The 21,149-nt window shown below is 56.4% G+C and overlaps 10 protein-coding genes across 10 annotated transcripts in view; 4 read left to right on the plus strand and 6 right to left on the minus strand.

The window, feature by feature from the left end:
- Nucleotides 1–866: 866 nt before the first annotated feature.
- Nucleotides 867–2,138, minus strand: WHR41_08594 (uncharacterized protein; the record flags this gene model as incomplete). Its single annotated transcript, XM_069377198.1, has 2 exons — nucleotides 1,057–2,138; nucleotides 867–996 (listed from the first exon to the last, which is right to left on the minus strand). The coding sequence occupies exons 1-2, from the start codon at nucleotides 1,935–1,937 to the stop codon at nucleotides 867–869; spliced, it is 1,011 nt and encodes a 336-aa protein (XP_069225796.1). The 5' UTR covers nucleotides 1,938–2,138.
- Nucleotides 2,139–2,538: 400 nt separating this feature from the next.
- WHR41_08595 (uncharacterized protein) lies at nucleotides 2,539–3,166 on the minus strand. Its single transcript, XM_069377199.1, has 3 exons — nucleotides 3,138–3,166; nucleotides 2,986–3,082; nucleotides 2,539–2,914 (listed from the first exon to the last, which is right to left on the minus strand). The coding sequence occupies exons 2-3, from the start codon at nucleotides 3,072–3,074 to the stop codon at nucleotides 2,752–2,754; spliced, it is 252 nt and encodes an 83-aa protein (XP_069225797.1). The 5' UTR covers nucleotides 3,075–3,082; nucleotides 3,138–3,166; the 3' UTR covers nucleotides 2,539–2,751.
- Nucleotides 3,167–3,307: 141 nt separating this feature from the next.
- Nucleotides 3,308–5,717, plus strand: WHR41_08596 (uncharacterized protein). The gene is made up of 2 exons (XM_069377200.1): nucleotides 3,308–4,255; nucleotides 4,438–5,717. Exons 1-2 carry the CDS (start codon nucleotides 3,785–3,787, stop codon nucleotides 5,488–5,490), a joined length of 1,524 nt encoding a protein of 507 aa, XP_069225798.1. The 5' UTR covers nucleotides 3,308–3,784; the 3' UTR covers nucleotides 5,491–5,717.
- Nucleotides 5,718–6,082: 365 nt separating this feature from the next.
- Nucleotides 6,083–8,071, plus strand: WHR41_08597 (uncharacterized protein; the record flags this gene model as incomplete). Its single annotated transcript, XM_069377201.1, has 1 exon — nucleotides 6,083–8,071. One exon carries the CDS (start codon nucleotides 6,083–6,085, stop codon nucleotides 8,069–8,071), a length of 1,989 nt encoding a protein of 662 aa, XP_069225799.1.
- Nucleotides 8,072–8,469: 398 nt separating this feature from the next.
- On the plus strand, nucleotides 8,470–9,635 carry WHR41_08598 (uncharacterized protein). Its single transcript, XM_069377202.1, has 2 exons — nucleotides 8,470–8,752; nucleotides 8,819–9,635. Exons 1-2 carry the CDS (start codon nucleotides 8,564–8,566, stop codon nucleotides 9,404–9,406), a joined length of 777 nt encoding a protein of 258 aa, XP_069225790.1. The 5' UTR covers nucleotides 8,470–8,563; the 3' UTR covers nucleotides 9,407–9,635.
- Nucleotides 9,636–9,725: 90 nt separating this feature from the next.
- On the minus strand, nucleotides 9,726–11,293 carry WHR41_08599 (uncharacterized protein). Its single transcript, XM_069377203.1, has 3 exons — nucleotides 10,684–11,293; nucleotides 10,440–10,625; nucleotides 9,726–10,382 (listed from the first exon to the last, which is right to left on the minus strand). Exons 1-3 carry the CDS (start codon nucleotides 10,772–10,774, stop codon nucleotides 9,943–9,945), a joined length of 717 nt encoding a protein of 238 aa, XP_069225791.1. The 5' UTR covers nucleotides 10,775–11,293; the 3' UTR covers nucleotides 9,726–9,942.
- A 1,186-nt stretch (nucleotides 11,294–12,479) lies between these two features.
- WHR41_08600 (uncharacterized protein) lies at nucleotides 12,480–14,706 on the minus strand (the record flags this gene model as incomplete). The annotated part of the gene is made up of 2 exons (XM_069377204.1): nucleotides 13,550–14,706; nucleotides 12,480–13,493 (listed from the first exon to the last, which is right to left on the minus strand). Exons 1-2 carry the CDS (start codon nucleotides 14,420–14,422, stop codon nucleotides 12,480–12,482), a joined length of 1,887 nt encoding a protein of 628 aa, XP_069225836.1. The 5' UTR covers nucleotides 14,423–14,706.
- A 416-nt stretch (nucleotides 14,707–15,122) lies between these two features.
- ncs1 (Calcium-binding protein NCS-1) lies at nucleotides 15,123–16,918 on the minus strand. The gene is made up of 5 exons (XM_069377205.1): nucleotides 16,696–16,918; nucleotides 16,041–16,126; nucleotides 15,666–15,961; nucleotides 15,485–15,601; nucleotides 15,123–15,420 (listed from the first exon to the last, which is right to left on the minus strand). The coding sequence occupies exons 1-5, from the start codon at nucleotides 16,704–16,706 to the stop codon at nucleotides 15,358–15,360; spliced, it is 573 nt and encodes a 190-aa protein (XP_069225837.1). The 5' UTR covers nucleotides 16,707–16,918; the 3' UTR covers nucleotides 15,123–15,357.
- A 491-nt stretch (nucleotides 16,919–17,409) lies between these two features.
- WHR41_08602 (uncharacterized protein) lies at nucleotides 17,410–19,485 on the plus strand (the record flags this gene model as incomplete). Its single annotated transcript, XM_069377206.1, has 1 exon — nucleotides 17,410–19,485. The coding sequence occupies one exon, from the start codon at nucleotides 17,410–17,412 to the stop codon at nucleotides 19,483–19,485; it is 2,076 nt and encodes a 691-aa protein (XP_069225838.1).
- A 384-nt stretch (nucleotides 19,486–19,869) lies between these two features.
- Nucleotides 19,870–21,149, minus strand: part of WHR41_08603 (uncharacterized protein) — a gene marked incomplete at both ends in the record, with an annotated part of 1,324 nt that continues 44 nt past the window's right edge. The window contains 3 exons of the mRNA XM_069377207.1: nucleotides 19,870–20,121; nucleotides 20,179–20,991; nucleotides 21,072–21,105. Of these exons, the coding sequence (XP_069225839.1) occupies nucleotides 19,870–20,121; nucleotides 20,179–20,991; nucleotides 21,072–21,105 (1,099 nt within the window). The remainder of the gene's footprint in view (nucleotides 20,122–20,178; nucleotides 20,992–21,071; nucleotides 21,106–21,149) is intronic.

Below are 21,149 nucleotides of genomic sequence, written 5' to 3' on the forward strand. Positions count from 1 at the left end.
GGAGATCCCCTCCACCGATGCGCGCAATATCCCGCCGTCATGCATGCCTTAGCTGACCATGTCCCTCCGCGAGGAGCTTTATAATTTCGCTGCCATGTCCCCGGCTCACATAAAATGCGAATACACGTATGAGGATGCCATAACCCCAAAATGATTTGTTGTTTGTGACTACATAGGTGCAACGGGGAGCAACGTCAGGGTGGAGCTTACGATCGCAATTAGCCGAATACCATAATGTACTGGTGACTCTTTCCTCCGTCTTGCAAGCCAACGCAGCGAGAAAATGTCGTCGTGTGCAAGGTCTGGAACAAGGAGACCGGCATCGTGTGTTCCGCGGCTCTTCTGTTTCCTCATACTGCCGCTTGCGTCTAAAAGCCATTACAACCACCGAGAACAAATCGCCGTGATGCTCCGGCATCAATGCCGTCGCCTCCTCTGAGCGAGCAATTATCGTGAAGAGCTCGTTCCGTCAACATGCGTGACTTGATCTAACCGCGGTCGCGCGGAAACACGTGCGATCTCGACATTTCGCGTTCCCGAGTACGCCCGGCTGGAGCTGGCGAGCCGCGGTGGCAGCGCGAAAACACCCGAGGGACAGTGATATGAGGTTTGCGGAAAGGATGAAGTCATTTGATTGCCCTGGCCTCGAAGCCTGAAGCTCCCGATGTACCTAAGCTCGCCTTCTGCCGTCCCGAAATCAGTTTACCATTTCCAAAAACCATGGGTTTGGCAAGGCGCAATTACTCCAATAAACGCCACGCCTGTCGCTCACTCATGCTACATCTTCTAATGCATCTTTGTACAGGTATATGCAACTTCGCAGTTCCTCCGTCTATTCTTTCTTTCTTCTTCTTCCAGAAATGCCGTTAGTGTTCCGAATCACCGAACGCGTGATCTTCGCCAGCCAGCATTCGCGGAAGGTAGTACTTCATGTTTTCGTAAACGAGGAAGGTCACACAGGTAGATGGGAGGACCCTTATAAGGTTAGGGCCGAGTCTGCGATGGACATGTGTCAGCAAAGGCTAAACCGACAGCCATCTGAGTCGGAAAACAAACCCTCTGTAGAAACCAGTAAGACCCTCATTCCTCCACACCTGCCTGATCACATCCGTAGCTCCGGTGTATCTGTTGCTCGCATCGTAGGTTTGTAGACGTGCCCGCACGACTTGGTAGGGATAAGTGATGCTGCCGGCGAACATCTTGCTCGCGGCACTAAGATAAAGGTAGTCCAAGTTCGTCAATCCTTTCTTGCCGCCGGTCCGCGACATGCCCCAGTGATTCTTCAAATTCTCGTACGCCATGAATTGAATCGCGCCATGGCTCACACCAAACAACGAAGGCAGCAGTCCGCGATAGAAACCTCTGATGCCCTCTGTGCGGTAGAGCTCGTATGTGCCGTGGGAGATCGAACGGTAAGCGCCAGGAGAGTTCCGCGCCGTCGACAACATACGCGTCTTGATTACCCAAATTGGATTTGTAAAGACAGCAGTCAGGATTCCACTGACTCCCGATGCAAGGAAATAGTCGCTTGAGCGTAAAGCTTTCTTCCCCTCAGACCCTCTTGCTGATGCAATCAGGTCCTTGATGTTGCCATACCACATGAAATATAAGCCCCAACTTATGCTATTTCCGATCATGTTTGGCATCAGCCCGCGATAGAAACTGCGCACGACCTGCGCCGAGTCCTTGACAACGCCATGCCCGTGTAGTCCCTCGTGCCAGGCCTCGTTTGCGATCTGGCGGATCACGCGCCAGCTGTTGCCGGGCCGAGTCTGCGAACTGTTTTCGATTTGTAATCGGGTCTTTACGACGTCGAAAGGGTGGACAGCCAGAGTTGAGACGACGCCTGCAGTGAAGCCAGCGGTCGACTCTACCAAGGACGGCGTGAGGTAGACTGACGGCTGCCGCCCTTCGAGTGGAGGGTAGACCCGCGGCATCCCTGCGGCGGCGGAGGTGGAGGTCGAAATCGTGGCGGTGGTCTCGTAGGTTGTCGCACGATCATGTTGAGTCGGTCATCTTCGCATCGCTGCTGTGTCTGCCAGCCGAGGGAAAGTGGAGAGCGAATGCGGGAGAGCGGGTAGTGGATGGTAAGACTGGGAGATGTCTTAGCGAACGCCGTTGACCGACAGATTGGAGCTGGAGATCAAGGCGCCACGCGTGGGGAGCGTGGGGTAATGAAATTTGATGGATGATTAATCAAAATTTAGCCTGCATTTGATTGACATCAAGTGATGAGGAAGGAAGATTTGCGAACGATCTTGCGGAAGACTTGAAACAACCCGACTGTGCAACTACTCCATTGGCTCAAGATTGGCCTAGATCGTGGCAGTATGAGAGTGATGGTATACTCTACACTACAATCGCACGGACGTTGTCGCTCCAGACTCCGTCCAGGCCCACCCTCACTGACATATTGATGAGATGAATCGAGACGATGCTGCAATTGTGGTGACACAGGGTAATCCGGAGCTCATATGTACGCAATGTCAGGTCCATTCCCTCGACACTTTCCTGCAACGACAGAACAACAAGAGATGGTACTCATGCAGATGGGCTTTCACTTGACGTTCCTCTCCTATATACAGCGCCCTTTCCGGGCAATATTTCCATACGAATTCGGCATGCTTTTCCTCTTCCCTGAAGCCTCTGCCTTATATCTCCCACAAGCGTGCCTTCTGACACCCGTGGACTAAGTACTCCCAAACGCCGCGCCTACGCACTATACATGCTGCCCCCGGCAAGTCTCATCTTCTAGTGGTGTCCCTCGTCGTGGTGGCCGTGATGTCCGTGGTCGGCAACAAGTTTATCGTATGCGACGTAGACTGCGAAAGCTCCCAATGCGATACCGAAGCCGGGGAAAGAGCCCTTGAAGCGGTTGGCACGGCTGAAGGGGCCGGTGTATCTCCAGGCCTCGCTGCTTTGTGTTAGTACCAGAGCGTCTATGGATTCTTTCAGCCTTGAAGGCACGGTCGGGACCGGACGTACGCTCTCGCCCAGGGATCGTTTGCGGGTTGGCCGGCCGCGGCGGCGAACTTTTGCGGGTCAAAGCCGGTGAGGTTGGGTCTGGGGGCCATTTTGCTCTCTGTGAATTGTGAGCACACGCGATCAAGCAGGCGTGCAGCAGGCGGGAGTCGTACCAGGTGTTTCAATGGCGCGTTGTTGCTTACCTACGATCTGCCTGAGGTGCGGTTGCTGTCGCAGTCCATGCGACGGGGCGGGGACTCGCCGCACTTTCCTCGCCGGCTTTCGACCGACAGACTCCTGCCAGTTGAAGGTCGAGCTCACGTATGGCGCATATACTGTTACCGACCTCTCGACATTGACACTCTCCAATCCGACAGACTGAATACGCGGACTTCTGACAAATATTTAGCATTCTCTACGCCGAACGAAAGATTCCCGAACGACCGATACCGGCGACGCGCTATTCCCGCGACCAGTACTCTACCGTTCACGCGACAACACCTAGACGCTAATTCCACTGCGTCTAGTGAATCGTCACTCAGAGGATCATCCTGCAGACCATCCCGACGCGCAAGAATGGAGGCTGTCCCGAAATCATAGAAGATCCGAAGACACCCCCACTCGACCCAGTCGAACTCGTCGAGATTCAAAGCGCCAACAGCCTCAACCCTCGAGAGCCCATCTTCCAGAAAGGGCTGTGCGACATTTCTCTTGGTCGGAACCGCAAACGCAACTCTACCAGTACTTCCGCAGACAGGAGCAACACCGACAGTACATATTCCTCCCAACACCTTGGTTTGGTCCTGCACGGCCGCTAGCCATGCCTCCTCAAGTGAGCCGGATGCACCCTTCGCACATGTCGAATCCATTCGTGCACCTCAATTCACAACACTCAATCCCTCAGAGCTCTTACCAAAGCCAATCATCACACCTACCCGGTAGCTTCAACTCTCAACCCAGCTTCGGTGGCACTGCCATCAATGGAGGAATATCGCCCTTCCCGTCATCATCAACATATGGCGCGAATGCTTTCACACCAGGCGCTAGCAGTTCGGTATTCAATGGCGGCACATTGAGCGGACAAGGCCAGGGTCTTGCGTCAGTCGCAGCCCAGCAAGGTTTCGCAAGAGGCGCGGCTATGCAAGAACACTCAGCACATCAACTTGAAGCAGCAAGCATGGATAACAAGTCCGGAGCGAATAGCAGGATAAGGCAGGTCTGGCGGCATAATCTTGAGCAAGAGATGGCCGTTCTAAGACAGCTTATCATCAAGTATCCTTACGTGTCGATGGTATGTTATCACTCAAACTGCGATCGCAACAATGCGTCTTTGGAGCTTCAGACTGGTCGGCTTCATCCGCGGGCCCATGGGGCTTTTCTCGCAGATGCACGTTCAGCTACTATCTGTCGCTATGGATAAACTTGCTACGCCCCTTTCCCAAATCTGGCATACCGGCTGACATTTGCATGCAGGACGCTGAATTTCCCGGAATTGTCGCCAGACCGATCGGTAACTTTGCTGGTAGCAAGGCCGAGTATCACTATCAGACGCTACGCTGCAACGTAGACCTCCTGAAGCCCATTCAGCTTGGAATAACTGTCTGGACAGCCGAAGGCGATCTCCCGCCTCAACAGCCCGACCCTTCTCTTATCAGCCAGCTGAACGGAAAGTCGCCCTATCCCAACAACCTCATGTACTTGCCATGCACCTGGGTCTTCAACTTCAAATTTAATCTTAACGAGGACATGTTCTCGGAGCCGTCGATCCAACTACTTGAGCAAAGCGGCGTTGAGTTCGACAAGAACCGCGAAATGGGCATCGACTTGGACGCTTTTGGCTCTCTTCTCACCACATCCGGCCTCGTCTTTTCTGATGAGGTGAACTGGCTGTCGTTTCATAGTGGATACGATTTCGGCTACCTCATCAAGCTTCTTACTGCGCAAGGCCTTCCTGAAGACCAAAGCGGATTCTTTGATGTTGTGGGCACATATTTCCCTAAACTTTGGGACATCAAGTTTCTCCTGCGTCATGCCCAGCGTATGAATGGTCAGGGCCGCCTTACACCGGAAAGCTCGCGCATCATTAGCGACCTCGGCCAACGCTCTGGACTGCAGGATCTCGCGGATATGCTGTCTTGCCATCGGGTTGGCCCAGCGCATACCGGCGGCTCGGACGCTTGGCTCACTGGATCCGTCTTCTGGGCCATGCGCAACCGTGTCTTCGGCGGCGATTTGCCTGACGATCTTGCCGACCAAATCTACGGCCTGCATGGCGTTCCTCTACCCGCCTCTCAACAATATCGCGAGGAGTTCTTCGCCGCGCAGGGTACTCCTCAGCAGCAAGCCAACGGCCTCACAGGCGTCGCCGCAAGCTTTGCCTCTGGCCACACTCCCAACAACCCTTCCACGCCAACTAGCAGTCACGCGGGACTCAATGCGACAACTCCCGGGCCTCACTTCGGACACAGCATGGGGGCCGGGAGTTTGGGTGCGGCGGGATTCGGCAACTTCCAATATAGTAAATAGGGCGGTCATTATTGGACGGGTTAACGAGATACCCAAGGTCTGATTTCTTGCGGTGTGATAGCGTTCTGCAGCCGGTGGAGGCGTTTGGGTAAGCAGTCGGCAAGGCTAGCTAGTGGCTGTTTGATGGGTGTTGTACATGTATATTCGATCAACCATTCACGCAATCAGTTCTTGGAGCAGTCTCCTCACGAGATGATAGACTCAATTACTATAGGTTTTTTGATTGCAATTTTGACAGTGGGCTCATGATTGAAATGAATAATTCAAAAGGCCACCTCATGTAGACGTAACGTTGTTCGAGTTTCTTCGTCCTACTATTGACGCCCGTTTTAAAGACGTGGCCCGTGCGTGGCGAAAGCTTGAGAGCGGCTGCACGACGCCAAATTCTGAGGTGACTGGTGTGATTACCTAGCCAATTGAGTCAATATATTTTTGCCCCATTCCACCACTATCCTGCAACCACTCCTTCAACGTGGCTGCCCGCGCCTTTAGACACTCTTTCTTTCTTCAAACCCGCAACTTCACTTCCTCAGCCCCCAGGTGGCGTGCCATTGCTCCGGTCCGGACGCGAAACACAGGAGGAACGATCAGCATGGCGACAGATTACAAGACCCTCGCGGGTCAAGAATTCGACAGAGCAGCATTTGAGTCGCTCATGAAGCGCAAGAACTTCTACTGGCAATCATTTGAGCCCCATGGCCCGGTCAAGGGTCTCTTCGACTATGGCCACCCTCTCGCCACTCTTGAGGCTCAGTTTCTCACCATCTGGCGCGACCACTTCGTCCGCAAGGAGCGCATGCAGGAGCTCAAGTGCGCAATGATCACACCTTACAACGTCTTCAAGACTTCTGGCCACGTGGACAAATTTGCCGACTTCATGTGCAAGGATCCCAAGACTGGCGAGATTCTCCGTGCGGACCACTTGATCAAGGATGTACTGGAGGCTCGTCTCAAGTCTGACAAGGAGGCCCGCGGCGAAAAGGTCGAGGAAGCCGCTGAGGACCCTAAGAAGAAGAAGAAGCAGGCCAAGGCTACCAAGGGTGCCGTCAAGCTTGATGACGAGGTTCGCAAGCAGTACGAATTCCTGCTCGCTACTCTGGACGACTACACTGGTGATGACATGGGTGAGCTCATTAAGAAGCACGACATCCGCAGCCCTATCACTGGCAACGAGGTCGAGCCTCCGGTCTCTGTCAACCTTATGTTCCAGACTCAGATTGGCGCTACCGGCAAGGAGCCTGCTTTCCTTCGCCCCGAGACTGCTCAGGGCCAGTTCCTTTCTTTCCAGCACTTGCTCGAATACAACGACGGTAAGATGCCATTCGCCTCTGCATCCATCGGTTACTCTTTCCGCAACGAGCTTTCCCCCCGCTCCGGTCTCCTGCGTGTTCGTGAGTTCCTGATGGCCGAGATTGAGCACTACGTCGATCCCGAGAGTGGCAAGCAGCACTCTGGCTTTAAGAAGGTGCGCGACCTGAAGCTGCCCCTCCTGTCTCGCCAGACACAGAGCGAGGGCGGCTCGGAGCCTACCGTCATTACCATCGGCGAGGCTGTCGACACCAAGCTCGTCGACAACGAGACCCTTGGTTACTTCATTGCTAGAATCGCGATGTTCATGGACAAGATCGGCGTCGACCCGGCCAAGCTCCGCTTCAGACAGCACATGCAGAACGAGATGGCTCACTACGCCGCCGACTGCTGGGACTGCGAGCTGCAGACCTCTTACGGCTGGGTTGAGTGCGTTGGCTGTGCTGACCGCAGCGCTTACGATCTCAGCGTTCACATGAAGGCCACTGGTGTGCCCTTGAACGTTCGCGAGTCCCTCAAGGAACCCTACCGTGTCGAGGAGTGGCAGGCCCAGCTCGACAAGAAGAAGGCTGGCCCTCTCTTCAAGAAGGACGCCTCCAAGGTTCAGGCCGCACTTGACTCGCTCACCCAGGATATCCGTGAGAAGCTTTCCCTTTCCCTTGAAAAGGATGGCAAGGTCGAGGTCGAGGTCGCCGACATGGAGGCCGGCAAGGTCGAGCTCAACAAGGACGTCGTCAGCATCCAGAAGGAGAGCCGTCTCGTCACCACTCGCGAGTACATCCCCAACGTCATCGAGCCTTCCTTCGGTATCGGCCGCATCCTCTATAGTTTGATGGAGCACGCCTACTGGACCCGCGAGGGCGACGCCGCCCGCTCCGTCATGTCCTTCAAGCCCACCGTCGCGCCCATCAAGGTCCTGCTCGTGCCACTGCAGAAGGATGCTCGCTTCGCACCTGTTGTCGAGTCGCTCGAGGAGCAGCTCGATGAGCGTGGCCTCTCTTACGACACTGACAGCTCTGGTGTCAGCATTGGCAAGCGTTACTCTCGTAACGACGAGCTCGGTATTCCCTGCGGTATCACCGTCGACTACCAGAGTCTGGAAGATGGCACCTTTACCCTCCGTGACCGTGACACCACCAAGCAGGTTCGCGCGAAGGCTGAGGACATCCTTGACGCCGTCGAGAAGATGGTCCGTGGCAGGTGGACTTGGGCCGATGTTCAGGCCAAGCTGCCCGCTTTTGAAAGCAAGGAAGAGGAGGCCAAGGAGGAATAAGGTTGGCGCATGAAGCGAAAATCGTCATGTCAAAATAGACCAAACCATTCATGACCAGCTTCAAGACTGCCTGGTTATGAAGGTTCTATAACGAAGAAAAAGAGCTCTATTACCCGCACCGCAAGGTATACGAAAGCATCATGCTATACCTGGGCATTTCCACTTTCGAACACCCAGCTTTGCTACAGTATTATATGTGTGCTATCAAGTATTTGCTGTCTAAGTGAAGTAATAACCTGTACCGCCGGGCTTGTATTTCCAGCTACAGGTCGCCAGGCACCAAGGCAGCAATCGCTATCGACAAGGCTCGGCACCCGCATCGGCCCGCCACTCTAACCCAACCCCGCAAGTTGCGCTGGCAAATGGGCGCGTCGAGCTCCAGCGCATCTGTCGCATCGCATTGAACCAGCCGTCTCGACTCGCGCTGCGCCCTCGTCCTCACCCTCGAACACGAGCTTTAATATCCACATCCACAACTCACAGCTTGCCACGATGCAAGCGCCCGGTTACCCAGTGCAACCGCCTCCGCCGCAGGCACCCGCGGCACCCAAGAAGTACGATGGTCAGAACGGTATGCCGCTTTACGATGCCTCACACGGCGGCCACTACGGCGCGAGCGCTGGCATCGCAGCTTCAGGCCACGCGCCGCCTCCAGAGACTTTCAGTGGACATTGGGGAAATGTAAGGCATACTACACCTCAACCAACATACGCAGTGGATTTGTACTGACGCGTAGCGGCGGTGTAGGTATCGCAAGGCTTAGGCTCGGGTAACTACCGCGACATTCTCAATACATACTGGCAACAAGTGGTCACCATGCTCGAGACGGAAAACCATGACTACAAAATCCATCAACTTCCGCTGGCGCGGATCAAGAAGGTGATGAAGGCCGACCCAGAAGTGAAGATGATATCTGCCGAGGCCCCCATCATCTTCGCCAAAGCCTGCGAGACCTTCATCACGGAGCTGACGATGCGCGCCTGGATCCATGCGGAGGAGAACAAGCGTCGGACACTGCAACGTAGTGACATAGCAGCCGCTCTCGCGAAGTCCGACATGTTCGACTTCCTCATCGACATCGTGCCTCGAGAGGACGCGACGCCACCGCACAAGCGCAGGCCCGAGTATGCCGTTCCGGAAGCTGGAGGCCAAGACCAGGGACACATGCCGCAGCCGCCTCAGCAGCAGCCGCAGCATGAGTTCCTCTCTGCGCAGCCTGAGCAGGTGCAGCAGCAGGCGTATTACAGCCAACAGCCTGTCTTTGATCCGAACATGTACGGGCAGGTCTATCAGGGTGCCCCTGCAGATCAGCAAGGACAGTACGGCAGCGGTTGAAGTCGAAAGGCTGCTTCGCTTGCGAGAATGAATATTCTTATTGGATCCGTGAAAGGCGAGCTCATGAGCAGATGCTTCTCAAGTAGTAGTGAGCATGAACGAACCGGCGTTTTTTGGGGAAATAAATCGGACGAACTTTATTATTATTTCTTGGGCTGATGATACCCACGATACCTTAGTGGACCTTTCGGTTATACATAACACCGCAAAATGAACAGGATCGCACTCACTTTCAAAGATTGATTTTTCTACCTCTGCAAAGTTGATAGCCATGACAGCACACCTATTGCCAACGAAAGAAGCACCTCAGTGGGTCAGATCTCAAACGGGACATATTCAATCGTTTAATTGCGATTGCCAACCATCTCATTATCTGTCTATGCACAAAAAAGCAGACTGATCATCAAATATGGCAAGAACAAATCATCAAAGGTAAGGAGGGTATCGGTCATATAATCATCAAACACACCCTTCGGCCCCCCTCCACAGCTCACCACAGCCAACTCAACGCTCCCTCAAAGCATTACTTCGTCCAATCACAACAGCCCAACAACAGCAAGGAGCGCACCAGCACCCGCGCCCAGAATCGGCAGCGCAGTAGCAGCAGCGCCCGAATCGCCCGTAGCAGACGACACAGCATTACCAGCGGAGCTGGTCGCAGCCTCAACGACCCCAGTCCCCGAAGAAACAGCACTTCCCGCCGCGCTCGTGATGCCCTGGCCGGCACTGGAAACGCTGCCGGCGGCATTGGTGGGGCTGGAGCCCGCGGCAAAGACGGTCGTGCGGGTGAAGGTGCGGGTCTCGTTATCGTCGTCGTCATCATCGTCGTCGTCGATGTCGGTCGAGGTGGTAACGTAGGTGCTGGTGACCATGGAGCCGGACGAGGCGGAGGTGATGGTCATGCTGCCGGTAGTGGCGGCGGCGGCGTTGAAGGTTGTGCTGCTGAAACCGCAGGAGCGCATGACTTCGTCGACGTCTGGGGGTGGTTAGCTTTCGTCGTGGAATTGAGGGGTTGATTGGGGGAAGAGCAAACCATTCTCGTCGTCATCGTCATCGTCATCGTCGGTGTCGTACTGACGGACGCAGGCAGCGCACTCGGGGAGCTGGGTCGAGGCGCCCTGTGTGTTGCAGATGCAGTCAACTTCCTGGCGGTCGCCGGAGTTGGTGTTGTCGCAGTTCCTGGCAGCGTTGACCATTGCCTGGCAGACAGAGCGGCACTCTGTTATTGAGATATTGGTCAGCCACGCGTCTTTTAAATTAGTTTTGATAAGCCGTACGCATAGGGACATCGTTGTTGTCGAACTCCTGGGCCTTGACCGCACTGAGCGCCGCGAGGCCAACGAAGAGGAGAGTGTTCTTGTAGTGCATGGTTGCAAGATTCTGTCGCAGTTGATTTGGTAGAGATTGTCGTGCGTGAATTTGATATCGGACGAGGAAGAGGGATTCGTATTGAAGATGTTGATGATCTGTATACAATCATCGAAGCCACAGCGGCGACTCTGAGTATACTTATACCTAAACCGATCACATATCCCCAGCTACACTCCAATGCCGAGTAAACCTTGGACCCACCTGAGATCGACAGGTCGCCCGAAGCTTTCCACAGCCTTGCAGACCAGCGCGCATGCTGTAATGCCCAGCAACCAGAGCAGCGCCTCACTTGCAATCGCGTCCTCTTCACCTTGGCCCCGCTAGCCAAGTTACCATTAGATTGGCCTAGATGACAAACCAACGGCGAGAGCGCACGGCATGTCAATTGCTGAGCCACGGGCGGTGTCGACGAAAGATCCCCACCAAAAGGCAAGGTGATGGATCCCTCGATGCTACGAGAGCGAATCTCTCCGCGTCGACGTCTCCACCCCCAGTCCTGCCAGTTCCGAGCCCCCATGCGGTGCCCCGTCACATCCATGATCCGGCACAGGCCCACGCCGTCTCCCGCCGCAGGGCATGACAAGAGCCGCACCGACGCCGCCTCGTCACTGGCAACCCCGAACGTCACCTGCAGCCTCCGCTTCGCCAAGCGCTTGGCCCGCGGATAATCGGTAGCTCAGCCACGAGGGCGATGGCGTGGACGCCGAGGAGGTTTTGCGCGTGGTGATCTGGCATTGGACTGATGGTGTCGATGGTGGTGGATCCGGAGGACTGCTGTATGCGATCGTCGGTGGCTGCCTGGAGGGAGCTACAAGAATAGATGTGAAACGTTCTGGACCTTGCAGATGGAAGAGCTGTGGGCGGGTTTAGTGTCTGATGGTGAAACGCGTGAAGGTCGGTGTGTTGACTGAAGAGGTCATCGGGTGTGTTGGATCTATCGGAGGCATGAGAGGCCGGCTCACAGAATTGCGTTCTCCATGACTACTCGAATGATCCAACCGGCAAGTCTCAGCCACAACTATTCCAAACACCATCGCCGTCGGAACGAAGTATCAACTCGATCGTCCTGTCCCTGTTCATGGCCCAGTGGCTCATACCCACCAGAACAAATTGAGCTTCGGACATCGAACACGCGGCAACACTTCAACCCCAACTGACTCAAGCCCAACGCACATGCATCCAAGAAATCTAAGCCACTTCCAGGCCAACAAGACGGCATACACAAACCTCACTAACGATACCGCCCTTCAGCTTGGAACCCATTGAGTCGTGTCGCCGTGCTCTGATGCGTAGATCTCTTTGGTCAATCGAGAATCGACATTTCTAGCTGTTCAGCTTGCGAGTACATGCAGGGCTACGCGTCGACATTCTCGCCTGTCGTGTGACCGCCTGCTCTGCCCTCCAACGATGAGAGTGTGACCGAGTTGCCTCGAGACGGCCTTCGATTGGAAAGGTTCTGCGACAGCCTCGTTCTGACCTCTTTTGTTTGGAAAGACAGCCGCTATGCGGTGAAGCCGAATCGAGTGCAAAATAGAACGACACATGGCATCGGAAAATTCCCATTAATTAGATCTTTGCGAAAACGCCGCGCTATGCTATGTACTATGTATCATGCTAAAGGTCCAAACGGTATCATCATATCATGCCCAAACATCCTCTCATTATCACCCCTCACCTTATCAGCAACCTTCCCCTCCAAACCTCACTTCGCCGCAAACCGACTCCTTGCTCTCAACCCCTCCCCAAACCACCACAGCACGAAAATCCCCCCCACGCACACCGCCGTCAGGGCCCCCAGCAAACTAACCCCCGCGCCCACGCCCATGCCCAAAAACATCGGCCTGCTAAACAGCACCGCCGCGAAAGCCAGACTCGAGCGCGCGAAATCGTTGCCCGCGAACAAGCTCGCGGCATACTGCGGGTAGACCAGCGGGAGGTAGACGAAGATGACCTGCATGAGGACGACGAAGCCGAGCGTGAAGAGGAAGACGCCGGCGACGCTGGCGAGCCAGTGGATCTCGCCGTCGGAGGTCCAGGCGAAGAGGAAGAGGCCCGCGGGGAGGAGGGGCGAGGCGTAGAGGGCGGGGACGAGGCGGCGCTCGAGCTTGCCGAGGCCGTGGGCGCGGAAGTCCGGCTCGACGACGGTGTAGAGGTAGGCGTAGTAGGCGGCGAGGGCGACGAGGGTTGCGGCGGTGATGGAGAGGAAGGTCAGGCCCATTTCGCCGAGGGAGAAGTGGTAGCGCTGCATGTAGACGATGGGGAAGGCCTCGAAGAAGGAGTAGTAGATGGCGTAGCAGAGGGCGGCGTAGGCGGCGGTGAAGCCGATGGCGGGGTCGAGGAGCATGAGCTGCATGGGGCGCACGAGGGCGTCGAAGAGGACGGCGCGCGGTTTGAGGGCGGCTTGGTCGAGCTCGGACTGCGAGCGGTAGGCTGGGTTACCGGTGAGTTTGCGCAGGCGTTGGGCGCGGCGGAGGAGGATGTTCGCGGTGTAGGTTTCGGGGAGGAAGAGGAGCATCAGAATGAAGACTGGGCCGGACAGCCAGAGCATCTCCCAGAGAGACCAGCGCCAGTTTTCAGCGGCCACGCTGAAGCCTGAGATGATCGGCCCGAGGGCAGGGCCGGAAGTCGCTGCCAGAGCCCAGAGACCAAGGGCGTAGGGCAGCTTGATGATGCTGTACATGTCGGCCAGGGAGGCTCCACCAGTAGCCAAACAGGGCTGCGACGATGTTAGGTTTGACCTTTAAGCTTAACGACCGACGGGCCTGTACTCACCGACCCAAAAAACCCCTGCAAAAACCTCAACACCATCAGCCCAGCGACATTATCCACCAACGGTGCCGCGACACAAAGCGCGACAAAAATCCCCATCGTAACCACATACTGCGGATTCCTCCCGACAGCCGGAATCTCACTGACGGGCGAGAAAATCAGCGGCCCAACACCGTAAGCAAGCACATACAGCGCCAGGCCCAGCGAAGCCACCGTGGCACTCACGCCAAACTCCTCCTCGACGCCCGGGATCGATGGCGTGTAGATCGAGGACCCCATGTAGACTGCGAGCGTGTACAGGCAGATCTGCAGCGTCGCGATACCCTTCTTCCGTGGGCTCCAGTTCTGCGGGTTCGCGGGGTCGTCGGTTGTGTAGAAGTTGACGAGGACGAGGCCGTCGTGCGTACGGGCGGGGACGATGGGCTGGGTTGGTGGGCGGGCGAGGGAGGCGGTGCGGAAGGCTTCGTCGAGCTCGGCGCGAGTTTGGATGGATCTGAGAGTTGTGTGTGTTGCGATGCGGGAGAGGTGGGAGTGGTTTGTGATGGCTTTCTCTACGTCGGATTGGGAGTGCTCGAGTTCGTCATCTTTGGCCGTCTCGAGGCGCTCGAGGTAATTCCTGTCGATCTCGTTCGACTGCCTTGATTGGGCTCTTTCGGGCTCATCGTTGAGGTTTTCGGTGTCGTTTGACTCTTCTTGAGAATACGGCGTAGCGATTGGTGTCGTCGTCGTCGATACATCGGAGATGGACTTCTCTGGCAAGGTGTAGCCAGCCGGCAGCTGAAAGTCAGGCTTCTCCTCAGGATACAGGAGGATCCTGTTTCCCGTGATCCAGCGCAATATTTGCCCAATAGGGGCGTCGCGGATGATGTCGCTCATTGCGGTGGTCCTATGATACCGTGCTAGGTGCTGTGATATTGTAATAGAGGGACAAGCCGCAGGTTATCGCGCTGGCCAGTGAGCCCTCGAATACAGCCAGAGAAGACAGAAAAGACGTCGTACTTATTCTCTCTCAACCAATGCTCCCTCTCCCCTCCTCGCCTACCTTCTTATACCATCCCAAGTCGCCAGCGCAACCACTCATGTTTATCAAGCAACTACCCCACGCAGCCTCACCAAACCCCCCGACCTACCTCCAGACCACCACAAAGTCCGGCTGCAATCACCGCCAAGTCTCGTTACAAAGCAACGCTCAAGACGACATCTAAACAGACACTGGATGTTGCTGAACTAAGCGGGCGGCGCCAAGCTTCACGCTGGCGTTGTGTCGAAGTGCTGATTGGCTGCGGCTACTTTGGAGGCTCCACTCTGCTGACGAGACGCAGCTGGACGTAGAGCGGAGTTTTGGCGACTGTTGGCCCGAAAGGGAGGATGGATGGATGGAAGGTTCTGCGAGCGGTTTGTTGTGGTCAGCGGCGCTTGTGTGAGAGCTTGGGTTGGAAAGCGGTCGAACGCTGGAGGTGGGTGTTCACTCATCAGCATTGGCGTTTTGGAGTACACAGCTCACGTGGTGAGTTTAGGTATGGGGACTCTAGGAAACCGCATTCTCGGAGTCGGAGATTTTGATGCTGCGCACGGATTTGAATGGATCAATGTGACTTTCTTCGTATGTGAATTCAGGATACTGTGTATGCTCGCGCGAACAATGCAACTTCCTAGAGGTATCATATCGCGCTGCTCTGCAGGGTCCGTAACGAGGATGATGATTGGGAAAAAGAAGGAAAAACAGTATAAAAACGCCGTGTGCAATCGTGACTCGTTGCTGCCGCCCCAAAGAAGTGCCAGCCACGGGAAGTAGGCAGACGAGCGAGCTCTCACACCAGGCCGTCGTACAGTGATAATGCGGACACGATCGTCTCGTCACGTTTGCTGCCCTCCTGTAGGAAGATTGAATGTCAGCCTTGTTTGAGACGTCGGTAAGGGCCCTGAAATGTGACATACCTTGAACTCTTCCATGTCTAGCGATCCGTTTTCGTCCTTGTCCATCATGCGGAAGATCTTCTTGACGCGCTTCTCGGGCGTGTCCTCGTCTTCGGGGAGCTTGACCATTGAGCCAACCTGATAGCATCTTCGTCAGCACCCGGATCGCAATGTGAACGTATCTCTTCCGATATATGCTCACCATCTTGTAGATAGCCTCCACAATCGCCAACATCTCATCGTAGCTAATCTTCCCGTCGCCGTCGATGTCGTACAATTGGAACGCCCAGTCCAGCTTGTCCTCCATCTTCCCTCTGCTCGTCACCGATAGCGCGCAGATAAACTCCTTGAAATCTATGCTCCCGCTCTTGTCCGCGTCGAAGACATTGAAGACGTAATCTGCGAAGGACGATGGATCGCCGAATGGGAAGAATTGCTTGTAGATCTTTTGAAACTCGGCTTTCGTGAGCATGCCGCTAGGGCAGTCCTTGAGGAAGCCTAGAAAGTGTTGGCTGTCAGGAATAGCTATAGTGAAGGGCGAAGTAGCCTCAAAGCCTTTGAGGGATAGGGAACGCACCCTTGTACCACTGCTGCAACTCCTTCTTGTCGAAGTGTGTCGCCTTCTGCAGTTCCGACAGCTCCTGCTGCGACAGCTTACTCTGGCTGCGGAAGTGTACCGTTAGCTTCCCTTTCCACATTTCGATCCTGCTGACCCCCGTCGACTTGTCCAACTCCTGTTCGAGGTCGTGCACTCCGATCTTCAACGCGCAGTCCTGCTTGGCCTTGAAGGCTGGGTAGCTGGAGGAGGTAGGGCGAGGAACGTGAGATGGGCGCCTGCGTGCCTGGTTGACGGAGCCGAATGGAGGGAGAACGTCGTTGGTTGTGGCAGAGTCTTTGCGGTCTGGCTCTGAGTCTGGCTCTGGCTCTGGGTAGACGTCGTGGACTTTCTTCGGGGGTTGAGATAGGTCGTCCATGATTGTGGTGGGAGGTGGATATGCTTGTGCTCAGGCCAGAAATTCCGTGGTGTCTGTTGCGTTCATATAGCTCGCATTCCTCCATTCACTCCTGAATACCTCTTCTCACTGTGCAACATTGAAGATCGGGCGCCAAGTTGAGGAGGGCGCGTGACGGCGATCCGCGATAGCGATCCATGTCCGGTGGAGCGCAAGGGTTGCGTGGCACGTCGCGGCTGCAAGCAAACAGAAAGCGGGTATGAGGGAGTGTCGACTTACGATTTGCCCATGCTGTCGGTGGGTGGTGAGGTGCTGCCTTGGAAGCAGCGCAAGCAAACGGCGGGCGCGGGCGGAAGGCTGCAGGCGTAGGAATAATAGCGACGAGGTGTAGTACCCAGGATGTCTGTAGGGCGACAAGCAAAGAACCACGGGACAAGAGTCTTGGGCAAAGTATACGGCAGGGCTGGGTGGAGCCGTACCTGGCGTTCAAGGTGAGGGTCGAAGGGAGTCTGCGGCGCTCCCATCCCAAGTCCCCGCCAGCGATGATGGCTGAGGCCGGCGTCAGCCTCGCGCCGTGGTGGGGGTCTGAAGCACAGCCACCGATGGGCCAGACTTCGGCAGAGTGGCGTATGCGATACGGTGCCTGATCACTGCCTTAGGTATCGAGATATCCCACGTATTGTTACTCCATGTACAGACGCAATGCACGCATCGCCGTCACGCCCACTCGGCGCTTACTGCGTCCAATCGTCCGGTCTTGCTCATGCTTGTCTGCGGCCTACTGCAGCAATGCCGATGCCCACGTCGCGCTCGCTCTCTGCCGCTCGTCTGGCCCCACCGGCCTCAGCACACCTCGCACAGCTCCCGAACAGCCCGAGCCCTGGCCCTGAATGCTCCGCGCCTCCACCATTCACAGCACGCGGCTTCTAATCCGCGAGTCACGGGACTCGTGTCCTCACCGCAGCCCAGCGAAGACATAACCCTCGCATACCAATGGCCACCTCCTACTTTCCGGATCGCATCACATCGCCTCCGTCGTCCAACGCGGGCGGCTCGGCTCTGTCACCTCGCAGTCCGTCAACTCCGTCAGCTCTCAAGTCAAACGCCCTCCAAAACCGTATCACGTCCGTCCTTTCTGCCTCCTATGCAGACCTTGAGATCAGGGATGCCTTGAACGTTTTCGACGAGCGCAATCTCACCAATAGCGCGGAAGCGCGTCGTAATCTCCGTCTGGATGTGCAGGAAGAACTCATCCAATGCAATGGCGAGGTCGTCCAGGATTTCGGCCAGGTGGCCCAGCAGCTCAGACGAATTGGTGCTGCCATCTCAAGCCTGAACGATAGCTGTGCAGAAATGCGCAAGCACATCTCAGCTGCCAATCGCGAGACTGGCCCGATGCTTGACGAAGCCAAGGGAATTCTAGACGGCAAAGCCCAGGTCGAGGGGAAGAAGCAGCTTCTTGATGCCTTCAACGACCATTTCGTGCTGTCAGAAGCAGATCAGGCCACCCTCACCTCTAGTACCGAGCCAGTCAATGATGAGTTCTTCCGTGTCTTGACCTGTGTCAAGAAAATCCACCAGGACAGCCAGATCCTGCTTGGCTCAGAGAACCAACGGCTCGGTCTTGAGATCTTAGAACAAAGCTCCAAGCAAGTCAACGGTGCCTACCAAAAGCTCTACAGATGGGTTCAGCGAGAGTTCAAATCGCTTGATCTCGAAAACCCGCAGATTAGTGCCGGTATCAGACGAGCCCTTCGAGTGCTTGCCGAACGCCCGACACTTTTTCAAAACTGCCTGGATTTCTTCGCCGAGGCGCGCGAGAACGTGCTTTCAAACAATTTCTATGCTGCTCTCACCGGTGCACCTGTCGACCAGGACCATCCAGTCATGGGAAAAGCTATCGAGCTGTCCGCCCACGACCCTCTGCGCTACGTTGGCGACATGCTCGCTTGGGCACACTCGGCCACTGTCTCCGAACGCGAAGCCCTCGAGGTTCTCTTCATTGCAGACGGCGATGAGATCGCCAAGTCCATCCGCGCCGGAATCGAAAGCGAACCCTGGACACGCCCCGACGACGACTTTGAGGAAACGCCCGTATTCGACGGCAAGCGATCCCTCAACCAGCTCGTCGACCGCGACCTGGCCGGCGTCTTCCGCCAACTCAAACAGCGCATCGAGCAAGTCGTCCAATCCCACCAAGACGCCACCCTCGCCTACCGCATCTCCAACCTCCTTACCTTCTACACGACAATCTTCAGCGCCCTCCTCTCCCCCTCCTCCGCCCTCCTCGCCACCCTCTCCCCGCTCGCGGACTCCGCCCTTCGCGCCTTCAAAACCTCCACCCGCGACCACCTCGCCTCCCTCCAAACCTCCACCCACCCAATCTCGCCCACTGACCTCGCCCCTCCCGACTTCCTCACCGACGCCCTCGCCACTCTCCGCACCCTCATGACCTCCTTCGAAACCTCCCACACCACCACAAGCCCAACAACAGCCTTCGACCCCATCCTCGACGAAGCCCTGCGCCCCTACCTCGCCGGCTGCGCCTCCCTCTCCCGCACCCTGCCCTCCCCGCACGCGCAGATATTCTCCCTCAACTGCGCCATCGCCGCCCTCGCAACCCTCGCCCCGCACGCCACCACCCTCGCCGCCGCGCCCGTCGAGCATCTCCGCGCCGAAATCGAGTCCCACACGTCCGCGCTCAAAGACGCGACCTTCGACTTCCTGCTCTCGTCTTCTGGCCTGGCGCCCTTGCTCCCCATCCAAGATTTCCGCGACAAAAGGGACGAGTTGGCGGCCGCGGCGCGCAAACTGGACGTTTTCCTGCCGACTGCGACGGAGGACGCGAGGGGGTTTCTGGGGCAGGTGGGGGATCGCGGCGTCGTGAGAAGTGTGGTGGAGGAGGCGGCGGAGAGGTTTTGCGGGGTGTTTGAGGGGGTTGAGGGGAGGGTTTTGGAGGGGGATGAGATGGCGGAGGGTGATGGGGAGGAGGACGGGGAGGAGGAAGGGATGAGGTTGAGGGAAGTGTTTCCGAGGACGGGCGGGGAGATTAGGGTGCTGCTTAGTTAGAAGAGTCGTATTTCCGTGGGTGAAGGCTCCGATAGAGATAAAAAGTCAGAGGACAGGAAAATTGATCAAAGAATTGCTCCGCTGGCGACCGAATGTGTATCTTTGTAAAGAACATCCTCCACCTTCGTCCAAACTCCGTCGGCCGAAATCCGATGCGGCCGCATTCTGTATTCCACAAGCCATGATCTACTCCGTCGCCCCATCAATCCCACCCCTTCCTCCCTTCCCCTCCCGATCATACAATTCATGAATGCAACATAATAAGTCTCGGACCTTAACCCAAAGATGAACTCCCGAGCGCCCAACCAACCAATCCATAATCCGTATTTCTCGTAGTCCAGTCCGATGCGAAGAACAAAAAAAAAGACAGACGAAAGCCTCAACTCACGACCTAACCTGCGCCTGCGCCTGCTGCGCCCCCATCCCTGCAGAAGACTGCTGCGACGGCGGCGTGAGCGCGGCGGTCGAGTCCGGCAGGTTCCCGATGGCTTTCACGAGCCAGGCCTTCTCGTCGTTGAACTGGTCGTCGTCGGTGCGGTCTGCGAGGAAGTTGGGCAGGAATTTGAGGAGCCGCTGCTTGTTCATGATGAGGAACTTCTGCACTTCGTAGGATTTGTTGGGGTTGGCGGCGAAGATCTGTTGGGAGAGGTGTTAGTGGGCTGGAGGTTCGGATTGGAGGGAGGAATGTTTTACCTTGAAGACGTGGAATCCCTCGTACTGCACCATCCGCCTGTCGTCTTTCAGCTGCCACATGATGAGCTTGAGGTTGTCGCCCGAGTCGACGTAGCGCGTCATGACCTCGTAGAACTGACGGTCGAGCAGGACCTCGCCCAACAACTTGATGCTCTGGCGCTTTGTGACGTAACTCTCCGATCTTATCAGGACGTCGTTGTAGCGCTCGAAGAACAAGTCGAAGTTCGTGCCGATGTATTGCGCCACCAGCGGCTTGTGCTTCGTCAGCAGCAGGCGGAAGGTGTCGAAGGCGTCCGCGCTGACTTCGAAGGAGGACTTGTCGATCCAGCCGAAGAAGGACCAGAAGACCCCGCGGCCGGACGCCGGGGCGGACGTGTCGACGTCGTTGTAGATGTCGACCGTCTTACCGTCCGGCAGCGGCTCGTCGTATAGGATGACGGCGGCGACGGCGTCCCACTTGAGGGCCTCCTTCAGGATGCCGCCGCAGGGGCTGGCGCTCTCGCGACGCTCGTAGCCCTTGCACAGCGCGATGATGATCTCGGGCTGCTTCCGGATGACCTCACGCAGGGCGTCGGGCTCGCTGGACGTGCTGCCGGGGCTGCGGAAGCGGAAGACGTTGGAGATGATGGTCTGCGTGTCCTTGCGGGCCTCGAAGGGCAGGCGGTGGATGTGGTCGACGAGCAGCGGCAGCAGGCCCTCGGCGAGGATGGCGGACACGAGCGCGAAGACGGTTTGCTGGTCGGCTTCGACCTCGGGTGTACCTTGCAGTGTGACTTTGACCAGCGAGATGTGCTTGGCTAGTTCCTCCTCGTTCTGTAGTGCGAGCAATTGTTACCCTCGTGCTCTGATTGTGCCCCTCTCTCTTTGCTTCCGTGTTGGTGATGTTTCCTTACCTTTGCAGTCTGTCCATCCGGCCCCACGAATTTGCTCAAAACATCCTTCGTCGTCCGTACCATATCCTGCGCCGTCTT

This window comes from Cladosporium halotolerans (assembly GCF_011745625.1).
Source record: "Cladosporium halotolerans strain TM138-S3 chromosome Unknown Sca45, whole genome shotgun sequence".
Lineage (NCBI taxonomy): Eukaryota > Fungi > Ascomycota > Dothideomycetes > Cladosporiales > Cladosporiaceae > Cladosporium > Cladosporium halotolerans.